The 26,546-nt window shown below is 36.4% G+C and overlaps 2 protein-coding genes across 4 annotated transcripts in view; both read left to right on the top strand.

Moving 5' to 3' along the window:
* Positions 1 to 5,446: 5,446 nt before the first annotated feature.
* Positions 5,447 to 13,100, top strand: LOC107755455 (probable G-protein coupled receptor 142). The gene is made up of 4 exons (XM_016572237.1): positions 5,447 to 5,495; positions 10,898 to 11,045; positions 12,261 to 12,949; positions 13,030 to 13,100. The coding sequence occupies exons 2-4, from the start codon at positions 10,913 to 10,915 to the stop codon at positions 13,039 to 13,041; spliced, it is 834 nt and encodes a 277-aa protein (XP_016427723.1). The 5' UTR covers positions 5,447 to 5,495; positions 10,898 to 10,912; the 3' UTR covers positions 13,042 to 13,100.
* Positions 13,101 to 18,422: 5,322 nt separating this feature from the next.
* LOC107755453 (G-protein coupled receptor family C group 5 member C-like) overlaps positions 18,423 to 26,546 on the top strand; it is an 11,187-nt gene continuing 3,063 nt past the window's right edge. Inside the window, exons 1-2 of one of the 3 annotated variants that reach the window (XM_016572235.1) lie at positions 18,423 to 18,927; positions 22,198 to 23,240. In XM_016572235.1, coding sequence (XP_016427721.1) covers positions 22,202 to 23,240 — 1,039 coding nt within the window. In that variant the 5' untranslated portion in view covers positions 18,423 to 18,927; positions 22,198 to 22,201. The remainder of the gene's footprint in view (positions 18,928 to 22,197; positions 23,241 to 26,546) is intronic. The other 2 variants (XM_016572234.1, XM_016572233.1) reach the window with 2 other exon arrangements.

Here is a 26,546-nt window from a genome sequence, read left to right on the forward strand (position 1 = left end):
TTTACATTATATACATGGCCGCAGAGATTTTGGTTGGTTATTTCTGTACTAATAACTCAAACTCCAGTATTTATACTACTCAGTGAAGAGAAAGCTGGATAGCCTGCAGGAATATTGATTGATGAGAGTGATAAAATCAGTGATACAGTGACCCAACAAACTTAATTTGATTTCTCTCCCTCTCTCATATAGGACTCCATATTTGACCCACTTGGCATCTCAATGCATCTACTTCTCTACTGCCTTTTAGCTGTATATTGTGTTGTTTGTATTGTGGGTCATGAATAAATTGGTTTCATTTTTAATTTTCATTAATTAGTTGAATTTTGTTTTTTTTACTAAACTTGAATGGATATTGTCGCTAGAGGGCAGTATTGTTGCAAGCGAAATACATACATACATTTGCATTGTCAAACTTATTTTCTGTTGTCCTAGAGACAAAGGAACATTAGCAATCCATAATTCATCGCAAAAATGGCCTCTGTATTTATCTCTTTGCATTCATTACTACTTTAGTTTTTGCCACTTATTCATCTGTTTTTCCTTTTATCTTGTTTCTCTCCCTTCATCTCCCCCACATGCCTCAGAAATTACAGGTAATTAAATTCACATTAATAATGTTAGGCTTCGTGAACCCCACTCACAGCAATCACATTATGAATTAATGTGTTTAGATGGAATAAAAGGACCCTTCACTTTAAGTGCTTCAACTGTTTTTGTTGGCAATTTTTCTTCTTCACTTTACAAAGAGTAGATAAACATAACCGCTTTCTGCATCACAGTATATTTAATGACTTTTTTGTAAAGTGGAACAACATACTTTCATTGGAAAAAAAACTGAATGACAGGATTTATAGGCCTGTGTAAGATAGCACTCCTACATTATGCTATAGAAGTTGAGATTGTTGTAGGTCAAATGAACAGAGACCGCACTTCCTCCAGCTGTGTGAGCATCTGCTCTTTTGGGACAATCGATAAAAACAATTACAAACATGAGAGGGTTTTATGAAGTACAAACATCTTGTTAACTCAGAGCTGCTGACTTCCATTGCACAAGGGCAACCGTACTTCATAGTAAGATGCTTTGTGAATCAAATTAAATAAACTGAACTTGTAAGTGGTCATGTTGAGTGAAGAAATTGATTGACAGTTGGAATGCAAACTTTGACCAGTCCAATAGCAAAGCTGATAATGTGAGATGATAAGGTTTGGAATATGTTTATAAAACTATAACTCTGCCATGCTTCAGATCTAAATGTTGAAGTGTCATAGTGCAAAAAATATATGGGATAATGAATGCTGTTCTGCATCACAGGAGATATTAAATCAACATTTTCTTCTACTGAGTTTGACCCTGACTTTAACATTATGCAAACATGGATTCCAAACAAAGTTGATAGACTTCTTTTAAGAGAAATGTTTTGCCATCCAAAAAATTTTGATATATAGTGTGTCAACATTAGGCCGATAGTTGAGGCTCATTAGGCTCTGTAGTTCGAAATACAAAAATACATAAATTGCTCTTGTATTAGAGAATATTGTGTCAGTGTCAGTTGGAAAAATATGGGCATTTTAGTGCATTATTTTACTATTTTTGTGCATTATTTTAATAGATTTTATTGTATTTTTTATTTTGTATTTTATGTGTATTTTATGTTTTGCTAAATCATATATAGTGAAGAAATTGTGTTTTTTAACACAATGCATTATATAGTTTACCCAAAACTGAAAATTCTTAGAATTTTTATTTGTTAAATTCTTAGTATGGAAGTCAATGGCTACCGTCAACTGTTTGGTTACCAGCATTCTTTAAAATATCTTTTTTTGTGTATTTAACAGAAGAAAGAAACTCATGCAGGTTTGGAACAAATGGTGGGTGAGTATGGATACAGAATTTTCATTTTTGGGTGAACAATCCTTTTAAAAAAAAAATGTCCATACTTTTCTATGATCTGGAAATATAAAGAAGACTTTTTTGCAGAGTGCATGTTATCTGGGTAAGTCAATAAGACTAAGTCTGTGGTGATCTACTTTTTCTGTATTGATAAATATAGATATTTATAGCGAATTCTGTTTCCTATTGTCACACCATAATATGCCTATACTGCTGGAACCACGACCAATGACAGAGAGTTTACACAGTTCATTTTCTGCCTGGCCAGTCCTCTGCTGCGGTACACGGCCAGTTCAGAGACTGATCATCAAAACGAACACTCAGTGATGAAAGAACACTCATTCACTAAAAAGAGAGAGAGCATCCATGCATGGAGATTTCCAGCATCCATCCTTTCTCTCCTTCTGTGTCCAGATGGTGGTGTACATGTACTTTTTGTTCCATCCATCTGGAGACGTGATGTTGCTGGCTGGTGAGGGAAGCTAATTCTTCTAGAAAACACCTAATACCTTTATTGATTTGGCTAAAAATTGTACATCTTGGACCCTGTAGCACATTTTTATCATTAAATGAACAAAATGTACTGTAAAGGTATTGTGCAGTGATGGTATCAGATGGCAATACCATAGTACTTTGATATTAATTGTAATTTGATTTGTATGCCTAATTTACAAGAATGCTATGGTTCTACCATGTAAAAAAATGAAAGAAAAAAAACTGCTGACTTCCATTGCACAAGGGCAACCGTACTTCATAGTAAGATGCTTTGTGAATCAAATTAAATAAACTGAACTTGTAAGTGGTCATGTTGAGTGAAGAAATTGATTGACAGTTGGAATGCAAACTTTGACCAGTCCAATAGCAAAGCTGATAATGTGAGATGATAAGGTTTGGAATATGTTTATAAAACTATAACTCTGCCATGCTTCAGATCTAAATGTTGAAGTGTCATAGTGCAAAAAATATATGGGATAATGAATGCTGTTCTGCATCACAGGAGATATTAAATCAACATTTTCTTCTACTGAGTTTGACCCTGACTTTAACATTATGCAAACATGGATTCCAAACAAAGTTGATAGACTTCTTTTAAGAGAAATGTTTTGCCATCCAAAAAATTTTGATATATAGTGTGTCAACATTAGGCCGATAGTTGAGGCTCATTAGGCTCTGTAGTTCGAAATACAAAAATACATAAATTGCTCTTGTATTAGAGAATATTGTGTCAGTGTCAGTGGGAAAAATATGGGCATTTTAGTGCATTATTTTACTATTTTTGTGCATTATTTTAATAGATTTTATTGTCTTTTTTATTTTGTATTTTATGTGTATTTTATGTTTTGCTAAATCATATATAGTGAAGAAATTGTGTTTTTTAACACAATGCATTATATAGTTTACCCAAAACTGAAAATTCTTAGAATTTTTATTTGTTAAATTCTTAGTATGGAAGTCAATGGCTACCGTCAACTGTTTGGTTACCAACATTCTTTAAAATATCTTTTTTTGTGTGTTTAACGGAAGAAAGGAACTCATGCAGGTTTGGAACAAATGGTGGGTGAGTATGGATACAGAATTTTCATTTTTGGGTGAACAATCCTTTTAAAAAAAAAATGTCCATACTTTTAAAATATCTTTTTTTGTGTATTTAACAGAAGAAAGAAACTCATGCAGGTTTGGAACAAATGGTGGGTGAGTATGGATACAGAATTTTAATTTTTGGGTGAACAATCCTTTTAAAAAAAAAATGTCCATACTTTTCTATGATCTGGAAATATAAAGAAGACTTTTTTGCAGAGTGCATGTTATCTGGGTAAGTCAATAAGACTAAGTCTGTGGTGATCTACTTTTTCTGTATTGATAAATATAGATATTTATAGCGAATTCTGTTTCCTATTGTCACACCATAATATGCCTATACTGCTGGAACCACGACCAATGACAGAGAGTTTACACAGTTCATTTTCTGCCTGGCCAGTCCTCTGCTGCGGTACACGGCCAGTTCAGAGACTGATCATCAAAACGAACACTCAGTGATGAAAGAACACTCATTCACTAAAAAGAGAGAGAGCATCCATGCATGGAGATTTCCAGCATCCATCCTTTCTCTCCTTCTGTGTCCAGATGGTGGTGTACATGTACTTTTTGTTCCATCCATCTGGAGACGTGATGTTGCTGGCTGGTGAGGGAAGCTAATTCTTCTAGAAAACACCTAATACCTTTATTGATTTGGCTAAAAATTGTACATCTTGGACCCTGTAGCACATTTTTATCATTAAATGAACAAAATGTACTGTAAAGGTATTGTGCAGTGATGGTATCAGATGGCAATACCATAGTACTTTGATATTAATTGTAATTTGATTTGTATGCCTAATTTACAAGAATGCTATGGTTCTACCATGTAAAAAAATGAAAGAAAAAAAACCCCCATATGATACCTCAAATTGTGTGACTTTTTGAGCAGTGCTGTTGATTTTGACCAAAACAAAAACTAAAAATCATTTTTGTTAATTGAAAAACATAAAAGAAAATCAGAAATGTTGACTTGACAACTGAGACAAATATAATAAGCTGAAGTTAAAGTACTAGAATTACTAAAACTAAATCTGAAATAGATATAAATAAAAGCTAAATAGAAATATTAAACAACAAATAAAACGACAAAAGCACATTATGACTAAAACTTAAAAAAATAACTACAATTTAAAACAAAATAAAAATTACAACAGGAAATATCAAAATAAAAGCCAATTCACAATGTTTTTAAAAATACTACATTTAGTAAATAAATAATACTTCTGGTGCATCATTTAAATAGTGAATAAAATCCCATAAACTTGCATTGAAGTATGTATTTACATATTTACATATAACCAGAATACTAGGCTCTTTTGACTTTCCCCTGCAAGCAACCATCCAGCAACCACCTAGCGACTGCATAAAAAGTGCTAAAGACCACTCAGAACACCTTAGCAACCACCAATACCCTGGCAACCAACCTGAAGACCCCAGCATGACCCTATATACAGTGGTGTGAAAAAGTGTTGGCCCCCTTCCTGATTTCTTATTTTTTTGCATGTTTGTCACACTTTTGCGGTGAGTTTTGCACAGACAAGAACCATTCACATTTTCATTAGTAAATACACAAACCACCTAGGTATTGATTCAAATGATTCAAGCTTAAAAAGGACCACAGAGGTTATACTTAGATTTAAGATAATTTAAGGAATCACACAACAGATAAGAGCTCCCATGGGTCTGAAGGCATCGCTGTGTGAAACTATACACCCTTCTCCTCATGTGTCTGCGCTATATTGACCTCTCTGTGAAAGACAGACCTCTATACATCTGACTCACCTTCATTCTCAATGCTTCACTCATTTACCAAAATCCTCTCTATAGAAATCAGCCCTGCTTAACCCCTCCCTCTCTCCCTCTCACTATCTCTCTTCCATAACCTCCTCCCAAACTCGCTCTGTGATTGCAGTGATGTGTCAGTTATTCAAAGACCCCTGTCCTCCCTCCCCGTCCTCCTCAAGGGCTGCCTGGCTGGGCATCAGCGGTTAGGACGGATGGGGACCTGCAGCGATTTGTGAGGGTAAGAAAACCTCTTTGTCCGTGAGCTATCGGTCTTTATCTGATGGATCACTTCATTTATATTTAAGAGAGTGTTAAGTGAATTTTATAAATTGAGCATCAGTTGCAGTTACAGTTTTTGTTACTATGTTTTTTGCTGTATTAAATAGTGTAAATGCAGGTAAAGCGGGGCACTGTCTTTTTTAATATTTCTTTATATTGTATTGTAGTAGATATTTTTAGCTAGCCTATTTAAAATGGTATGAGTGTGTCAAGGGCTAAGCATTTGCAATCATATTTTTAAATTATGCCAACAATGAATTAGCAGAAAGTATCACACTTTCACAAAATTTCACAGTATCACAAAATGTAAATATACAGTAAAATGTAAAATTCAGAGTGAAATTCATCATGTCACTTAATTAATAATTAAAATTTATTAATTTATAATTTACTCCTTGAGACCGTGATAAGTGAATATACTTTGACATTTTTTTTTGAATTTTTTTTAAATATTTAATAAAAAGTATTTAACAATATATAAATACTATAAAACATAACTAGTATAAACTCTGTATGTGTGTTTATATATAAATGTATAATTTACTCCATAAAACCCTTGAGACTGTGATATGTGAATATATTTTATTATTATTTAATATATTTTTATTACAATTTTTTTTATATATATATAAAAAATGGTATACATTTTGATATATATTAATTTGATATTTTATTTATTAGTTTAATTTATACATATACAAATGTATGTTTATAAAAAAGTATTTAAAAGTTTATAAAATAGTAGGACTCCAAAACATCCAAATGCTCACAACAAAACAATAATTTTATTTATATTGGTACAATGTTTCCACTTCTATTTACACCCTCTTTAAAAAAAACAGCTTTTTAAAAACGAGTCTTAACTGGTTTGTTCTGGACATAAATCAGTTATTTGACGTGTTGTGTCCTCTGTGTTTTGTCATCTTAATATTTTCTCCAAGAACTACGGGATATTCAGAGGTCAGCTCTGGAAGTCATAAAGATCACTTCAAAAATGTGTGGCATTATTTGTGAGCGTCTTATGTAATCAAGAGACTGTGAATTTCAAGGTCTCTGTTTCTGTGTCCCTCTCATCTTCTCTTTTCCTTTTTTAGAAAACAATGAAACTTACACTCTTTTGCTTGCGTGTGCTGATATGGATGGTATTGCTATACCGTCGTCCTTGAGCTCATAACTATTGTCTCAGGTGTACCGGCCGAATATGAATAATTGAGCGTGTTCATTAGAGCAAAACGTCCATGGAGAGAGATCTGAAACCTTACACATTGACTCCCTGTACATCCCAGAATGGAAAACAGTGGCCATTTATACTGGAACAAAATGAGGTGATTACCCTTGAGACTGTGTAGATAGAGCCACAGTTCATTATTTGGTGAAAACATCTTTTTTCATTATTGTCTATACTGTTTGAACAGATATAGATGCTTGTATGGGTAGTTGCCCCGAGACAGCACATGTGAACTAAAGCAGTAATGGAAAACATTGCTGTTTGGCATTCACATAGTTGAGGCTTTAAGCTGCAATGTCATGCTTTCAGCTTAAACAGCTTGTACGAGTTATTTCATGTGAATCTTTTGAGACCCTAATTCTAGACGGTAGCCTCTGGATGGGAACTTTGGAAATCCCTGGTCATGGAATTAAGCTCTTGTTGCATATTTACATTTACATTTAGTTTTTTTAAATAAATAAATATGAGGACACAATGCAAGGCCAGTTAAGACTTTTGCATTAAGACTTAAATTGTGAATACAGAATGATTTTAACAAATTTTTTTTATTTGGCCATTATGTTTTCTTAACAAGTATAACTAATTTCACGATCCTGACTCTTGAATATGTGAACATTAGACATGTTTTAATAGCGTCTGATTTAAGTTAGCAAAAGTGATTCATTTCTGTGAATCATTTAAAACAAAATAAATTTAAAATAATTTAAAATAAAATTATCATAATAAATTATGTTCATGTCCCTGTGTGTATTTTTTTTTTGTATATTAAAACTGAGGAAATTAAGATTGAAGGTTGTATGTATTGTGATATTGTTGCATTTTAATGAAAAATATTAAATATAATCTTTCCTTTTGCCAATTTAGTGACAAAATGTGGAAAACATGCTATATTTTACTTCTTACATTGCTTGGCTTCACCTGAGTCAATAGTTCTGAGCTCAAGGATGATATAGGTATAACAATACCATCCATATCAGGACACGTGAGAAATAATGTTTTAATGACTGTTTGGTTGAAATTCTGAATCCTGCGACCGGAAAAAGCATAAATATTGAAATATACAAAATATATATCGCCACAATGCTAAAATATATTGAGATATATATTTCTAGTTATATCGCACAGCCTATAAAATTGTACTTTAGAAAATAAAAAAAAAGATTGGCAATGAGAAATAGGATAATATCCAAAGAGTTCCCTTAGGAAATGTGTGTATATTAAAGTCTTTCGCTAATGCACGAGAACAAGTTTCCTCTCCATAAAATCTAAACCTCGTCAGAAAATGTTGTTTCCACGTCATTTATAATGTTTGATATGCATATTGATCACATTCTTGAATCCAAAATCATCAGTTCCTTCATACTGAGAAGAGAGGCAATGAGCATTTGAACAGCATTGTAATCATAATCATAATTATTTTGATTTCTCAACTACTGTCCAGTTAACACAATTGATCTTTCCTTAGATACATGCTTTCACGCTTTGAATAATGAATAGAGTATTGGTGCTACCAGTGAACCCGACTTTTTTTTTTAACTAAATAGAGCCAGATTTTCACAGAGCAAGCAGCATGTCATATAAACACACTCAGACCCATATAAACACACACACACGCTACTCCTCATTCATTGTGAATCTCTTAAATGAGCGATGATTTATTTGTAGAGATATTTTCAGAAGGGAAAACAACATTAGTAGTGAAGTACTTAAAGCCTTTCAGGGAAAACCTCTCTTCTGTAGCCTAGCACACGCTCAGCTTTAGTTAAAGATTGATCGTTTATCAGCTTCTGTATCAAAACAACTACAGAGTAACAAAGAGCCATAAAAGTCTCATTGCAATATATGATGGAACTGTCTATGATAATGGGATTACGCTCCTCTGAAAGTGGAAATAATAAGATGCTTTTAGAATTTTACCATTGAGACGATACAAATCAACTTTTTAAAAACATTTGTGGATCACTATTAATGCTTTTCCTAATTTTTGCTCAAATTTAACGTTGTCTACATTTGTCAGTCTCAACCATTCAACCCTGTTGTTTAATATATTTAAAAAATTACGTTTGTATATAATATATGCATAATAATAATATAATATGTGTGCATATATCAAACCATTTACAGTCCTCTTACACATTGCGACAGGTGTATTTTTAATTATTTTATTAATTTTCATATTTATTTCATGTTATTGATAGAAAAAAGAAAAGTATCTTTTACTAAGTATTTGTTTTCTTAGACCATTTCTAAAACTATTTCAAGCATTTTTTTTTAATCGTATTCATTTAAATTTGTCATTTATATATTCATTTATGGGTCATACCCATTAGATATAATGTATTAAATGTTTTCCCACAACATAGTAACAAAATGTATTGTACTGCTTTTCCTAAATTAAATTTACTATAAATGTACATGAATGGAAAATGTAGGGAGGAATTGCTTTAGTCCAAATTGCTAAAGCAGTGACAAAGAGGACCCCACATAAATCCCCAGTAAGGCAAAGACAGATTAGTAATTATAAGGTGACAGAAGACCAATCATTCCTGCCTCGTCCAGTTCTTACTAACAGGGAGAATTTGCCCACATAAGCAGGACAGTTGATGAAGCAGCCTCATCATAGCAGGCAATCATGTTCCACAACATAAACCCTCTCTCATATTGTCTTTTTGCCAGGAGGAAAGAATGAATGGCTTATGAATATATGGCAGTTCAATTCCAATGACAACACAAAAACTGCACACTGCAAAGGCGAGATGCACAGTTTGACCATAAGAAAATCACCAAAGCACATTAGCAGAGTTGTCCGTTAGGGCTGTCAAAATGGCTGAAAAACTAATTACGAATTTTGTGCTTAAATATTATCAAAATTTGAATTATATTCACATTTAAAATGCATAATTTCAGTTAGGGTGAAGAAAAGATTTTGGCTTCTCTTCTGAGGCCACAAGAGGGCGCATCGTGCAAAATATTACTAATGCACATTTATTCAAAGCATAAGATAAAATGGCTATCTGTGAAAAAAGTGCATAATGTTTAAAATAATGTTTATAAACCAATTATAATTAATTAAGTTGCTTAAACAACTATAAACAAAACAGCATCATGTATGTATGCATAGTTTAATACAAAGGGCGGAAAGCCAATCACACAGAGTACATTTCTCATTTAAAAACGATGAGATGCAGTGGGATGGGGAAAAAATCCCGCCATAAAATCTCGATATATACGTTTTTTTTTAGTTAAACTTGCATTAATTTTACATGGCTTTCTAAACATGCGGCTCTTTTGTGCGAGACACGAGTGCAACGGTGATAGATGTCCCTCTAGAAAATGCGCGAAATATGTGTTCTGTGTGAACGGCTTGGTTTCAGTTTTGATGTAAACAAGATCTTCTCCGCATTGATGATCTCTTTTTCTGCAATATTTTTAATGAACAACGCAGCACTGTATATAGTGGCTTCAACTGGATAGGCTAACAAAAACATTATAATGCAACAACATTTACATCGTCATCGCACCTCGTGCCACTGATAAAGCTGCCTGACGCACACCTAAAATTCGAATGCAAAAACGTTGTGGATTTTTATTTTAAATTCGACGAATATTCAAAATTCAAATATTTTTTTGACAGCCCTATTGTCCGTAAAACTCAAAGATGTCATGAGGTCAAAGGAAATCTACAGAGCAAAACAATCATTTCCGCTCCCTGCACTGGGTCTGAAAGCAAATAAACATGTTTGGCACAGAGCTGATCACCTCATCCTCTCAGGAGGGGGCAGTTATGGGAGTAATCAAAGTTAAACAGAAGGAAAGGTAGAAAGATAAGACAAGTAAATGAAGGAGAGTGTTGTGCACTCGTTCCATCTGTCCCTAATTGACTGTTTTTAACCTATGAGGGCAAGCTGTCTCTGTCATTAACACAGTGACCCGGTGAAAGACCACCAGAGCACAGTAAAATTCCATGCAGAAATGCATTACACCTTCTCTTCTTCATTCTGCACTGCAGAATCTATGTGACATAAACACAATAAGGTTCATTTCATTGATTTCAGTTGTTAGGCAAAGGTTTTAGGTCATATTCCGATACTGTAGTTTTAAGGTTTCCTTCCTGTTCTCTTTCCTTTCACAAGAGGAACTAAGAGGCCATGATTGACTGGTACAATGGCACATCACCCGGCCAGCAGGTGGATGAGAGCAGCGCTCAGGAGAGGTCAGAGTGTGTGCTGGCTTACATCCCTGTCGTCTACTACAGTACTCTGTTGTGTGTTGGAGTGCCAGGTATGAGATGGGCATTTTAATACCTATAAACTTGGGTCAATTAAGATTAGGGTCGTGCGCCACTGAGAATTGAATTGAGAATGCATATTAAGTTAAGAATTGGGTAGCAATCAATATGCAATTTTGGATTTAATTTAGGGAAGTATGATGGAATGGATTGAAAAATTGAATGAAAATCACCATGGCACATAAACTGTTCTAAAATATTCATTTTTGGCACATGGGAAATTGATCTTCATCACCTTGAGTCCTTTGATGGAGGAAGATCATGGCAAATTCATTCTGTGAGACACACATCAGACCAGACTAGAAAACATTAAGTATCCACAAACATTTTACTACACCAATCCTGAGAGAGACTGGCAACTGCTTGAGGACAAGAAAGGAGATCAATAAACCAATCAATACAAATGACAATTAATTAGAGACTCATTTGAAAGCCCCCCATAAACTGCTACTATAAATCAGATCAGGGTCACAGACAGATGATTGGTGTTCACAACAGTCCATTCAAATCAGTTTACTAGCTGTCTAATATAAGATCTCTCTAGTTCACCCATAAATGAAAATTCTGTCGTTTTTACTTACGCTCATGTCATTCTAAACTTATAAGACCACAAAAGCAGACATTTTGAAGAAAATTTCAAATGTTATTGTCCATACAATCAAAGTCAAAAGGGTCTGAAACATCATTGTATGGACACAAAAATACTGAAGTATTTTTCATAATATTTTTTTATGTTCCAAAAATAACAGCATATGGTTTTGGAACAACATGAAAGTGAATGAGAAGAAATCATATTTTCATTTTATTGGATTCAGTTGAGTTAAATTCTCCATAGTTTTATCCATTCTGCTGTCTGGAGACATGTCTTTTCTATAAATAGTTTTACTATAAAAATCTTTAAAAACCCTTAAAATACACTTATCTCTTGTTGTTTCAACCAGTAAAAACAGCACAAATTCACTTGAGTTTAATCTTTTCTTTGTGGAAAATCAGGGCAAAGGTTCCCGTGGGTCGCCATGTTCTGTAAATATGACCCCTAATCTTTTACTTCCCATCAATCTTGCTGTGTCAACTCCCTCCATGTCCTTGATTTCTATCTCCGTCTTCTGCATCTCCCTTCTCTGGCTTCATTCCCTAACTGTTTAAGCCTTGTTCATCCTCCTCTACCTCAATCCTTCTTTCTAATTCCTGTTGTCTCCTTTCCCTAGTGAACATCCTGACGTTGGTGGCTCTTTACCGGCTGGCTGTTCGTACTCAGAAGGCCCTGTATGTGTATCTTCTTGCGCTAACTGGCTCGGACATCCTCAGCCAGCTATTCATCATCTTCGTGGGCTTCCTGTTGGAAACGGCTGTGTTTCACCGAGACGTTCCTGTGCTGCTGCTGAGGTCAGTCAGTATGATGGAGTTTTCTGCCAATCATGCATCTATCTGGGCTACCGTTCCCCTCACGGTGGACCGCTATGTCGCTTTGTGCCACCCGCTACTTCATCGGCAGATCAGTTACCCAGCACGGGCTCGGCGGATCATTGCAGTGGTGCTCACATTAGCGCTGGCATCCGGCGTGCCGTTCTTCTGGTGGTCAGACATGTGGAGGGTCAGCCGTGCGCCCAACAGCTTGGATACCGCCTTGATTTGGACCCACGTGACTATTATTTACTTCCTTCCGTGCTGCATCTTCCTGGTACTAAACTCTTTGATCATCCTGAGGCTCCGGAAGAGACAGCGGCAGCAGATGTGCCAAGACGAAAGCGGGCAGCAGCTGGCAGTGCCAAGCAAGCTGGGTAAAACCACAGCTATGCTCCTAGCAGTGACTTCTGTGTTTGCTGTCCTGTGGGCGCCTCGTACCGGAGTGGTGCTCTACCATCTCTACGTGTCATCGGTGCACAACGATTGGCGGGTACATCTAGCATACGACTTAGCCAACATGTTAGCCATGCTAAACACTGCTGTGAATTTCTTTCTGTACTGTTTTGTCAGCAAACCCTTTAGAGGGGCAGTGAGGGATGTCCTGTTGTTCCGGGGGGCGCCTTTGCACCCACGCCACCCCCTACATTACCAGCGCAATGCTACCAATGCCTCCACCTCTTCTATTTCCAGCTCCAAACGTTCCCAGCGAGAGGTCACCCCTCTCTCTCCCAAAAGGGCAGACATCAAGATATAGTCCTGCTTAAAGGGAAAGTTCACTTAAAAAATGAAAATTCTGTTATCGTTTAATCACCCTCATGTTGTTTTAAACCTGTATGACTTTTCTTATTGTCCATACAGTGAAAGTCAATAGGGTACACTCTTAAAAATAACGGTGCTAGACGATGCCATAGAAGAACCTTTTTGTCTAAATGGTTCCATAAAGAAACTTTAACATTTGAAGAACCTTTTCTGTTTCATAAAAGGTTCTTTGTGGCGAAAGAAGGTTCTTCAGATTATAAAAAAGGTAAAAAAGAGATGGTTCTTTAAAGAACCTTTGACTGAATGGTTCTTTGTGGAAAACCAAAAAATGGTTCTTCTATGGCAGTGTTTCTCAACCCTGGTCCTGAGCGCCCCCCAACACTGCACATTTTGTATGTCTCCCTTATCTGACACCCATTTCAGGTCCTGGAGTTTCTTTTAATGAGCTAATGAGTTGAATCAGGTGTGTTTGATTAGGGAGACACACAAAATGTGCAGTGCTGGGGGGCGCCCAGGACCAGGGTTGAGAAACACTGTTCTATGGCATCGCCGTGAAGAACCTTTTAAGCACCTTTATTGTTAAGAGTGTACAATGTGGTTTTGGACCCCATTAAATATAATTATTTTGACAAAAAAAAACACTGAAATATTCTTTGGAGTAGCTTCTTTGGTGTTCTGAAGAAGAAAGAATACAGCTTTGAAGTGAAAGTTTAAGTCATTTTTGGGCAAACTATCATTTAAGCCCCAACAAAAGCATGGTGTTGTTCTTAAAATGAAGTTGAATACACTCTAAAAAATGCTGGGTTAAAAAGGGACAAACCCAGCTATTGGGAACTTTTTCGCCTTCATGCAAAACTCCTAATGGCACAGATTTCTATTGCATTGACTGGATTTCGGCCGTGAAATTTCACCAAGCAACAGACCACAGTGTAATTGTGCGTGATTTGGCGTCTCCAACAGAATAGAAAAAACACTGCCTTGTTTCCCACATAATAAAATATCCTCATAATGATCTGTCTAGCATCCGTTAATGCTAATGTGCACCACAGGTACTGTTAATCTGAATGCTGTTTTATCTGACCTCTGATTAGTGACCTGAGAGATCACCGTTTACGGTCATTAAACAAAAGCCCAATAATATTAACGTTGTCTTGCTGATAAGACAAGTAAGCTTTGCAGGACATCATGGATATCAAGACATAACCATTCCAGAAAAGATTGTATTTTGTTCTGCAGAGCTTACTTGTCTTTTGCACTGATCTGCATATCTGTGTTATTTATTGTCCTGTCCTCTGCGGGGATAAGAAATCATACTACAGTATTTATGAAACAAAGATATTTGGCTCATGTCTTGTCATTTTCCATAAATGGCTATCCTTTTAAGGAATAGGTTGAAATATGAATATTCCGTCATCATTTATACACCTTTGTGTCGGTCCAAACCTGTAAGACTTACTTTCTTCTGTGAAACACAGGTTGGTGGAACACACTTTTCTATATAAGGAAAGTAAATGGTGATGTATACTATCAAGCACCACAGTGACAAAAAAAGCAGCATAAAAGTATTGTAAAACTGTTGCATATTGTAAAAGATTATCAAGGTGTTTTAAAGCCATTAGATAGCTTTGTGTGAGAAAAGGCTGAAATTCAATTCATTATATGAAAAGCCATATGTTTCTTTAAATTTGCATTCATTCAAATATGACACTAATACATATTACATAAGTTTTGACATCTATGATGATAGTCATGTCACATTGACATCAAAAACAGGACGAGTGGTCCAGACAGTTCAAAAATAGGTTATAGAGGTTTGGAATAACATAAGGATGAGTAAATGATGACAGTTTTGTTTTTTTTGAGTGAACTATTCCATTTAATTGTTGTATTTTAATATTGTAAGAATGTGTCATGTATTTAGTGTTTTTATAAATGTTGCTGATATTGCAGATGAATGAAGTTCTTTAAACACATACAATAGTGTTTCATTAACAGACTTGTCTCATTAATTTATGATCTATCATTCCAGACTATAAAATATTTTTATTGGTAGATTTGAAGCCATCTGAAATCTAGCTTAGCGGTTTATTTTCAGTGCATGGCGACTGGATGAGGCTTTAAAAGGGGCTTCGTGGGAACACAACGAGTGAAGACACCACTATACAAACAGACCCATCTGAGGAGCTCAGGCTCTGCTGAACAAAGCCAGCCTTGAGCTTCTGTGCACCCATGCAGCAACAGGAAAAATTTCCATTTGCTAGAATTCACCAGGATCACCAGAGATGTGCTGGGGTCAGTTATATTACTCTGTAATTTGTTATCTGATCAGATATCGTCCAGTACTTGCCAGCGTGTACTTAAGGAGAACAGATTCAGATCTTCAGCTTCAGCTCAATCTAAATGCAATGAAAAATGTGGTATGATTACCAAAGTCTTGATGTTTTTACGTACAAACTTGCCAGCTGTATATAAAATGTTTGTTTTTTTTACTTTAAAAGCATGTGCGTCGATTTTCCTGTCGAGTTTAATCTGAATAAATTTGATGGAAGAGAGTCTGCAAGAATCAATTATATTAGTCCTTGACTGTACAAATGATAATTAAATGTGTTTAGAAGACCTTTTTATGACTAATGATTTAATGAAGTACGCGTTTGACTAAAAGGTACATTGAAAGCTTTGATTTAATTAATCTGGTGAATTAGAGAGGAACATTTTTAACCTTTTGGTCTGAAAAAAGAAAAAAACACTAACTCACTTATTATCTGGAGCTTTGGTTATGAACTCTTCACTTGTCCTTTTAGTTCACTTGTGTTTCTCAGCACCCAGTGTTGCATCCTGTGTCTCTTTCCTTTCTTCTTTCTTGATCTCTCTCTCCCTTCTCAATCATGAGAGGGAGCCTCTGGCCCTGCAGATGTTATCAGATGTTGTCTCTTTGAAAAAAGTCCCCCGCTGCATCACAAACACAGATGCCTGAGAAGAAAGCACATCTATCGTTAAAGCCTTAATACGAGCAGACGGCTGACAGCACAAGAAAGAGTCTGAATATTTAAGGCAATAAATAACCTGCTCTGTTTGAGGTTAGCTTTAGATTTGCTTAGCCTTGTGCTGCAGCTGCAGAAGATTGTTTTGTCCTTGCTATGCATGCATTTTGCAGCTTTACCTACATTACATCTGTTAAGGTTAACATGAAATGACATTCATAACCCTCTACACTGAAAAAAAATTTGGTGGAGGATTTACTCACAATTTTCACTCAGAAATTGCTAGTAAATTTCACAGATAATTACAAAGAAATGGCAAATAATACACTGAATAAAACATGCAATTTAGAAGTGGAAAGACTGAAATAGTATTTTCTTGTTAAACGTACTCCAATATTTTTTAATAAGTCAATAAGCCTTGAAAAATACTTTTGGAATTGATTGGATTATGAAATATAGGAGTTTTATGCCAGAGTTTGCTGTCAGTTTCAAGAGGTTAAAATGTGGCTGGTTAGTGTGAAACTAAAAGTAGCAATGTTTTCTAACTAAACTGGCTCAAAAATATCTGTGGTTCCCATAAGCAAGGATGACAGATGGCACTCAAATCACTAAGATTAAGACTTTATTATTTTTTTTTTTTTTAACTTTACTTTTTATTAATGTGCACTAAAGCATGCACAATAAGACCAAGAATGTATTAAGAAAATAAATGGGGTTGAAACAAGTGATTTCATGTTGACTTAAATGGTTTTAAATACAGCAGATCAATTAATGAAATTAAAACCAATGGTGATGTCTGGCAGATTAGAACTGCCTACCTGTTTCATCACTTATGTAATGTGATATACTGTATTTTGCCATGAAGTGATATTTCATTTGTGAAATATGACTTAAACTTGCGCACTAAACATGTTTCTGTGTGATGTGGTGTAAGAGGATAACTGCAGAACAGAAATCCCCACAAAATGGCATGTGGCACTTGCATGATACTTCCTGTGGTTGCATTGTTGTTCGTGGTTTACATTGTGACACACAAGCTTTCCTTTGTTTGTGTTATTAAATATGTGCACTGACAACTGATAAATTGTTTTTGCATTTTGATCATACCTGGAAATTAAATGTCTATGAGGATCTATTTATGTATCTGGAGTCCTTAAAAATAAAAGCACTCAAACTTGAAGCTCTGTTGCATTTCAATGATGGAGACATTCCAAATTCAAGCCTATAAAATCAGTTGATACGTGCTGAGGTTTCTTTTACTTTTTTTCTTCCTTTCCTTCTTGTTGTCAAAAAAGGAAAGAAAACACACTGTGCAATAACTACAGTATCCTGTTATGTGCGCAGAACACATTCACACCTCACACTCCAACAGCACACCAGACAGGAAAACAAACAATGAGTCTGCTAGCACTACCTCCAGTATATCATAATTGTAACAGAAATGGACAACGCCCTCTGTATACAATACAAATCTACAGAATTGGTCCATGTCAGAGTTGGAAACGTCTTGAAAAAAATGTGTCTTTTTAAAATGTATGCAAATTATATAATATCCAAAGTACACATTTCTAGTAATTGTGCAGTTAATTCTCATATTGTTTTTTCAGAAAGTTTTGAAATATTTGTCCTCTCCCCAAATTTGTCACTGCTGGGATAATGTACAGTACATGTGGAAAAATATCAAATAAACTAGCTAGATTAATCTGTAGAAAACGTGACCGGTGAATGAGACGAATAGGCCATGTTTATATGATTTGCCACTAGGTGGCAATGTACACACACTTTTAGAAATATAATTCCCACAGAATTAAGTTTTGAACCTGTTACTTTTCTGCTTGCAAATGTGAAACGTAGATAAACATAAATATCAATTTGTAATATCAATTTAGGTTTGTAACATTACAGCGACAAACAAGTAATGTGTTTTGAAATGGGCAGCATATAAGCAAGGGAAGATTCAATGTGAGTCTTCGTTTTGCCTCGATTCTTTTTAAAGCTCAGCTTGGCTTTTCATCTCTGTTCAGAGACCCAAGAAGTAAGCACAGAAAAAGAAACAAAGCCATTGTCAGCTTCACCGGTGTAGGCTGGTGCTGGGCAAAGCCACTGAGGCCTCAAATTACCAGGGCTGCGTTTCCCAAAAGCATCGTAAGCTTAAATTGATCGTAGCTCCACTGGTTTCAAGGGGTGTACGATGTACGTAAGCTTACGATGCTTTTGGGGAAACGCAGCCCTGAGTAGTAAAGTTAGTAATGGCTCTTGTAATGTGCGGTGTGGATAGACAGATGAAGCTGACAAAATACTTAATATCCACCATGAATAGCTCACTAAAGTGCCACTATGATACCTTTTTTTCTCCCTCAGTTTGTTTTTTTCCAGGTAGTGAAAGCATGCGCGCTCCCGAGAATGACAGCGCGAGAGGGACGTGCAAGCGCGCGCGCGCGAGAGAGAAACTGAGAGTTTGAGTCACATCATCACTGGCGCTATCAAAACTCGCCAAGTGTTTGCCCTCGACTATCCTTGAAGCTTTTTGAAGGTTTGTTTGCCTGGAATACAAAGGGAACATTGTTTTCTACTTCTTCAGGGTTTAATACCTCACCTCAGCTCTCTGGCACATTTTGGCGTCGCGATGTCATATTTATTTCCCTGCACTTGCTGGAACAGGTAAATTGTGCTCATATACCAAAGAGTGACAGAGAAACGACACAGTATCTACGTCTGACTGCAAAAGGTGAGTTTGTTTTTAGTTGTGCATCTGCGTTATTTCGTAAACAGCGTTGCCGTTTTACAATATGTTTGTGTTTTGTACTTTATTTTATTGTGGCTTATTGATATTAATTGCCTGTGCTTTTGGGCTTTACTCCGTTTTATGGAATTACGAGAGCATTGATCTGATTTGTTTATAAATGTGTTGGTGAAAATAGTAGCCTACGATTATTTAGACGCCACTCACTAACATGTTTTGTTTTGGGGGTTGTTGCAAATGTTTTACTGAGGTTTTATTAATGCTATTAGGGATATTAATCAATGCAAATTAATCTTCAGCTGTCAAACCGTAAAGCCGTTATATTTAAGCAATGAAGAGAATCTTTGTTCACCTGCTCAGGTGAGGCGCCCAGTCAGTCGCGGACACGAATGCCTGTCTGTGCTGCGATCTGATTGGTGCGTTGTAACGGACTCAATGATGTGATTGGCTCAAACGGCTGTATGTCACTATGAGCTTGTTAAATAACATGGATAAAATACCGAAAAGAACCAAAAATGTATTTAAACCTTGCTAAAATGTTTCATGATATTACTAAAAATGTCATATTTAATCACTACATTTTATATGTGTGGTAGCACTATATATTTGGGTGGATGTGTGTTGAATATTCTAATAGACTGTATGTGTTAAAGCCATTTATTTATTATTATGTAAAGCTATTTATTATTTATTTAATATTTTCAAAGAAAGAAAGCGCATAGTATGTAAATTAAGTACAAGAGTATACATTGTAAAGAACTACAAGGAATACATAGGCTATAAATACTCTTCACTGGAACTCTTTCCATGCGAGAAAACCACACAAGCCATTTGACTTAAAGGCAGGGTGAGCGATTTCTGGTAGCCAATGTTGATATTTGAAATCACCAAAACAAACACGCCCCTACCCCAAAAGGGTCTTGCCCCTATTTTGATAGCTCCGCCCCACATATACGTACGCAACCCAGGCAACGATTAGTTCTGTGAAACAAAGCAAAACCAATGTTACACCGTGTCAGGCCAAACAAGTTTCGCTTTCACAACGAAACACAGCGTCACACACTGCGGGCTAGAGTGAGCGGAAGCTGGCTTGAGTGAGCAGCGGCGGGCGGGCTAGCGGCAACCACATGTGACGACCCCGAGCTGGGCTCCGCTTCGTTCATGGTGAAAGCCGATCTGGCGATTCACCGCGTTTAGTTTATGTATTTCCTCAGCGACCAGCACGGATCAGCTCTAGGCATGACGAAGCGGATATCGTCCTCTTTTGGAAGGCCAAACAAAGTAGTTTCGCTTTCACAACGAAACACACAGCGCCTTCACGACATGGTGGCGGCAACAACAATATTTAAATCGCATCATATGACCCCTTTAAGAGGCTTGGAAATGAAGAGCCCTCCCTTTATTTTATTTTTGAACTTGAAATAATATAATGCTTGTTGATTGTGTCATAAATTGATATTGTTAACATTATTGTTAACATGGTAGAATGTAAGAAACGTAACACTCATAAACTGTAATCCTCTGCTGGAGCTTGGCTAAAACCAGAACATTAGAACCCTAGAGAGAGTTTTAAACATCCAGCAGGTGAACAACTCACAGACCTTGAGTTCATGTTATGTTTATTTTTAAGGCCCTGCATGGTGTTCATCAATTCAGCCACCTTTTACATTGTATGTCTGTGTTAAAGTTGTGATTTTCAAAGAGAGTTTTTCCAGTGCAAGAGTTGAACAAATAGAAGTTTATGTACTAATATAAGTAGTCTTTATCCGTCGAATATGAAAGCGACTGGCTTCAGTAAAGCACAAACTGTACTGTAGCAGTTCCTGAAAGAGTACTCTTGATTCCTGAGGGAAAGTATCGATTAAGTAATGAAATCAGTATAATGTGATCAAACAGACACAACCTGTTAACAATGAATGGTCTTATCATTTGGTAACAGTCTCACTTCTAGGTTGTAATGAGATTGTGGTTACAATTTATTGGAATTCAATTCATTGTGGTTAATCTTTATAACACAATAGAAAATGTAAATGGTGTTTTTAATCTTTCTTACTAAGTAGTAAATGAAACTTCAAGGTTTCGAAGAGCTCTATATGGTCCATTTGTCATTTTGTATATTTTTCCACTGATTCACTCTCTTCAAAGTTTTGAAAGTGGAACTAAGAAAATCAATATTCTTTAAAAGTCCAATTAATGATTAACAGACAAATCTGGATAAGCTCCAAGTGTAGAAATTTCTTCTCCTTATGATTAATGTCTGCTCTTAAGGTGCGGTCACACTAGATGAATAAGACCCATTCAGGTAGTGAATCATTTTAGAGCGACTGAGTTCATAACTGAATTCCTCATTAAATGATTAATTCTTTTGGAAAATGTCTGATTCAGAATGAACCAGGAACCTGTAGAATGATGTACACTTTAGGTTTGTGAGATTTAAATCAGTCTGTTTACTGCCTGTTTGTTCATATCACAACACATGATTGAAGATATTCACTATATATCAACAATTAAAGAAAACATTAAGATATTTTACAAAAAAAAAAGCATATTAAAGTTCAACTGTAAGGTTGAGTCTACTGTAAGATGAACCCAACTATTTTTTTTTCCAAATAGGCAGAAATATTCTTAAAAAGCAGTGAGAGCATGAATTTGGAACACATCTGTATTAAATGTAACTGTAAAATACCATAGGTTACATACACCACCATTTAAAAGTATAAAGTGGGTAAGATTTATTTGATCAAATACAGTAAAAACACTAATATTGTCAAATACTATTCAAATTTTTAAGCTTTTTTCTGTTTTAATATTTTTAAAATATCATTTATTTCTGTGATTTCAAAGCTGAATTTTCAACATTGTTACTTCAGTCTTAAGTGTCACATGATCCTTCAGAAATCATTCTAATATGCTAATTTGGTGCTCAAGAGACATTTCTTACTGACTTTGAAATGGTTGTGTAACTTAAATCTTGATTTAAGTTATGTAATCCTGTTGCCCATAATCATCGCGATGTCCGAAGTAATTTTGCATGCTCAAAGTCTAGAGAGTCCACACCTTTAGAGAGCCAGCCTAATGGCCAGGGTGGGCCACCCTTGTGAAGCATGAACCTGTGAGTGACATTTTAATGGCTTTAATATTGTTAAGATCTTGACGTTGTCACTCCCTCACTGGCTGGTAAGGGGAGGATTTTGAGCTAATATCACTCAATATCTTGTACTTAATTGCATGCTCATTCTTGCTTTTCTCTCTTAGAAACATGGATCACCTCACCTCCAAACGTTTTCATCTTCTGCTCTTCATCGCTTTATGTGTCTTTCCTGGATCACTGGCCCAGACTTCGGTCCCCAGGGGCTGTGGAGATAATGTGGACTCCTTGTATTTCAGCCTCTGTGACCTGACAGCAGTCTGGGGTGTTGTAGTTGAGGCATTTGCAGCTGCTGGTTTGGTGGCCACCCTGATTCTTCTGATCGTGCTGCTAGCCAGCCTTCCCTTCGTCACTGACAGGAAGTGGCGCAGTTCGTTGGGGCTTCACGCAGGCTTCCTCATCTTCACATTTGGACTGTTCGCCCTCACATTCGCCTTCATCGTTGGAAGAAACTTTGCTACCTGCGCGTCACGCCGCTTTCTTTTCGGTGTGCTGTTCGCCGGCTGCTTCTCTTGCCTTCTCATGCACGCCATCAGGTTGAACATACTGGCCAGGAGGAACTCGGCGCCCAGAGGTTGGGTTTGGTGCTTGGGGGCTCTGGGACTCTGGCTGGTAGAAGTTGTCATCAACACCGAATGGCTAATCATTACTATTGTACGATACCCAACTAACATCACTGGAATTCTGGCTACTGCTTCCGCTATTCCCTGTAATATCGAAAACCAGGATTTTGTCATGGCGCTCATTTACGTTCTAAATCTACTATTGGCTGTCGTGGTGGCATCCGTACCCATATTGGCAGGTAAGCACAAGCGTTGGCGCAAAGATGGAGCCTTCATCCTGGTCATAGGACTGCTTTCAGTGGGCATCTGGGTGGCGTGGATTGTCATGTATGTTTACGGGAACGCAAAGCACGGTGGGCCGACGTGGGATGACCCCACATTGGCTATAGCATTGATGTCAAACGCTTGGGTGTTTCTGCTGCTCCACACGGTGCCGGCGGTGTGTAGCCTGAGTGAGGAAGATGAAGATGCAGCTGTTGAGGAAAATCTGTACCCCAGCAGAGGGTACGAGAACATTCTGAAGGAGCAAAGTGCACAGAGCATATATATGGAGAATAAGGCCTTCTCTATGGACGAGCCCAATGCAGGTAAATGCAAGCTTTTGAGTTTTTACTTTGTGTTCTTCTTAACCTTATCATCTTTGCTTTGAAGTTATCTTACTTTACAAGTTAGTTTTTATTGGGGATCCATAATATTTCTGTGTCCATATTGTTATCAGGAAACATAAGTGTGTTTTTATGAGCATCAGTCTGATTAGGCTGATTGGAACCAGATAATATTTTTATTTTAAATAAATATTTGTATCCAGTTTTTAACAATGTTAATGGCACTGCATATGCCAAGATGTGGACACTACCGTTCAAAAGCCGTTTTTTTATGTTTTTAAAACCTTAAATCTTGTGCTAACCAATACTGCATTTATTTGATAAAAAATACAGTACAATAGCAATATATTACTAAAAAGTAAAATAACTGTTTTGTATTTTAAAATATTTTCAAATGTAAATTTTTCCTGTGGTGGCAAAGCTGAATCTTCAGCAGGCATTACTCCAGTCTTCAGTGTCACATGATCCTTCAGAAATCATTCTAATATGCTAATATCCTTTGGTGCTTAACAAACATTTATTATTATAAATGTTGAAAACATTTGTGTCGCTTTATATTTTTGTGGAAACAGTAGCTGGGTTTCCATCACCCTGCTTTTATGAGCATTTGAAGTATCGCATCAGAATCGAGAGATGGAAACGCTGAATTTCGAATAAAAATGCCTTAAACCGAGCAAAGTCTGTCATCAAAGTATTTCTGTATAATTTCCTCCCAGAACTGTTAAACGACTGCGTTCCCAAACAGCAGCATCCACCTCCAAAAGCAATAACCGCATTCATTGTGTTTCGTCTGCTCGTTCTGAGGTGCAAGTAATTTATTATATAGGAAAATTATTATATTCAGTAGCTTCTACTTTTCTTAGTGATGTATAGTCCCAGTTTATCAGGAAGCGATGATTTTGTTCTCTTTGACTCGTTGGATGGAAACGGTGCTTGTTCGCAAATGTTTGAATCGATATTAAAATTTTGCGCATACGTTAAATTCGCAACTTTGGATGGAAACCCGGCTAGTGATACTGTTTTTCAGGATTTTGTAACAATGTGAAAGTTTTTACTGTCACTTTTGATTAATTTAAATGGATAGTTGAAAATTGTCACCCCATTGTAGTTCCAAACCTGTAAGACCTTTGTTTATCTTCGAAGCACAAATTAAGATATTTTTTGATGAAATCCGAGAGCTTTCTGACCCCCCATAGACAGCAACGTAACTACCACATTCAAGACCCAGAAAGGTAGTAAGGACATTGTTAAAATAGTCCATGTGACATCAGTGGGTCAACCTTAATTTTTTGAAGCTACGAGAATACATTTTGTGTGCAAAAAAAGCAATAATAATGACTTTATTCAACAATTTATTCTCTTCCGTGTCAGTTTTCAATGTGCGTTCATGCGAGTACAACGATGTCTTGGCACTGTCGTGAGCTGTCGTACCTTTCTGGGCCTTGAACGTGTCAGTTGTGTTGCTGTCTATGCAGGGTCAAAAAGCTTAATTTGTGTTCTGAAGATGAATGAAGGTCTTAGGGGTTTGGAACGACATGAGGGTGAGTAATTAATGACAGAATTTTCATTTTTGGGTGAACTATCCCTTTAATGCTTACTTTCTGAATAAAAGTATAAATTATTTCCTTAAAAAAATCATACTGACCCCAAACCTTTTGCGCAGTAGTGAATCTGTGATCATTCTTTACACAATGATTCTTGTTCCTTCTAATCACTATTTTCATTTCACAGATGAAATCCTGAAGTTACCTTTATATATCTGTGCAGTTTTTCATATTCAGCATAAATAGCCAGATAGCTAATTATAAACAAGTATTTCTTCACTGTGGAAGTACTGTAGTTGACCTGTAAGAGAAAACTGGCTGAAGCCAACAGTTTATGCTGACAGCCACTACAGCACCACTTGTGGATACGCTGAGAAGTATATGTTTCATTTGGATCCGTTCTGAAATATTTAGTAATAAAACAATGTCTGAAATCAGGATTCTATAGGTAGAAGTTTCTGTTTTAATGTTTCATGTAAATATTGTAGGCTCTATTGCTGGTTGCAAATGTTCCAGAACTGTAAATGGACCCAAACATCATGAAAATCATTCCGTTTTAAAGAATGAATTCTGAATTCCTAACTCTAATTAATTACTGTTATGGATCTAAAACGTCTTGGACGTTTTAGGTTACAGCATTGTAACCTTGCACCGTTTATTTGTGCTGTTTCAAAAGCTCCATGCAGTGATTCTGAATTAAACTAAATGTGCCAATTATATACTCCAGAAACCCAATATGTCTGCGTGTGTTAACATGCACTGAGAGGAGAGGGAGCGTGTGACTTTGAGAGAGGACAAAGCTGCAAAACATGCTGGAAACAGGGCTGAATTTCACCGATAACTGCTGCTTACACACCTGAATTTGATATGCTGATGTTTGAATCAACTCAGTCTAATATCTGATCGTACCGCAATCAACACGCTGTTCATCCGTCCTCTCTTCCTCTCTCTCCCTGTCTTCTCACTATCTGTCTGTCCCTGTCTGTGTCTCTTTCTCTCTTTGTCTTTGCACCTGCTTGTTTCCTCCAGCCAAACATGCAAATATCTTTTGCTTTTTGATGTCCATGAACTTGCACCCAGAGTCTCCATGCATTTGCGCATTCGGGTCAAGCCTTTCTATTGTAGATCAACAATATCCAACTGTGTTTGCTCAACCAATAACTGGTCACATTTATTCAATCATCTATCAATAGCGTACCATACATATAACGTTTCCTCATCTTCATCAATATTTGCATAGCAGCTGTGGTTTTGTGATGTAAAAGGAATGCTTCTGTTCGTATTGAACAGGGAGTGCTGGAAAGTTCAGGAGTCATATCTCACTAGTAAATGAACACCCGGAGCAAAATGAAGGACCTTTCCCACCCTGACATGAGTCAATAGGAGCACACGCTACTCCTATCTGACTCTCTGTGGAGACCCTGAAGCGTGTGTTTACATTAGCATGTCTCCAAGGAGACTGAGGTGTGGCAACAGTATCATCAGTGTTGGGTATTTCACAGAGCGAGAGGACATTTCTGCCTCACTGCATCGATTCAGTCTTATCAAACCGCACTCTGTCATATGCCATCTAAAAGCACGTAATATCGTGGTTAAGATAACGTGAGATATTTGCTAAGTGATTGTGATAAAAGAAAGGCATATATCTAGTTTCTTGGAAACATAACATTGTTTTATTGTTGCTATTGTCCTCCAGAATAAATATGAGATTTTCTATAGCAAATATATGTATTAAATTTTATAT

Source organism: Sinocyclocheilus rhinocerous, unplaced genomic scaffold (genome assembly GCF_001515625.1).
Source record: "Sinocyclocheilus rhinocerous isolate Xijiao unplaced genomic scaffold, SAMN03320098_v1.1 scaffold140, whole genome shotgun sequence".
Taxonomy (NCBI): domain Eukaryota; kingdom Metazoa; phylum Chordata; class Actinopteri; order Cypriniformes; family Cyprinidae; genus Sinocyclocheilus; species Sinocyclocheilus rhinocerous.

Excerpts from the sequence above, each read along its gene's own strand:
- LOC107755455 (XM_016572237.1), top strand. The coding sequence starts at position 10,913 with ATGATTGACTGGTACAATGGCACATCACCCGGCCAGCAGGTGGATGAG. Across the intron at positions 11,046-12,260 it reads GTTGTGTGTTGGAGTGCCAG|TGAACATCCTGACGTTGGTG; the intron begins GTATGAGATGGG and ends TCCTTTCCCTAG.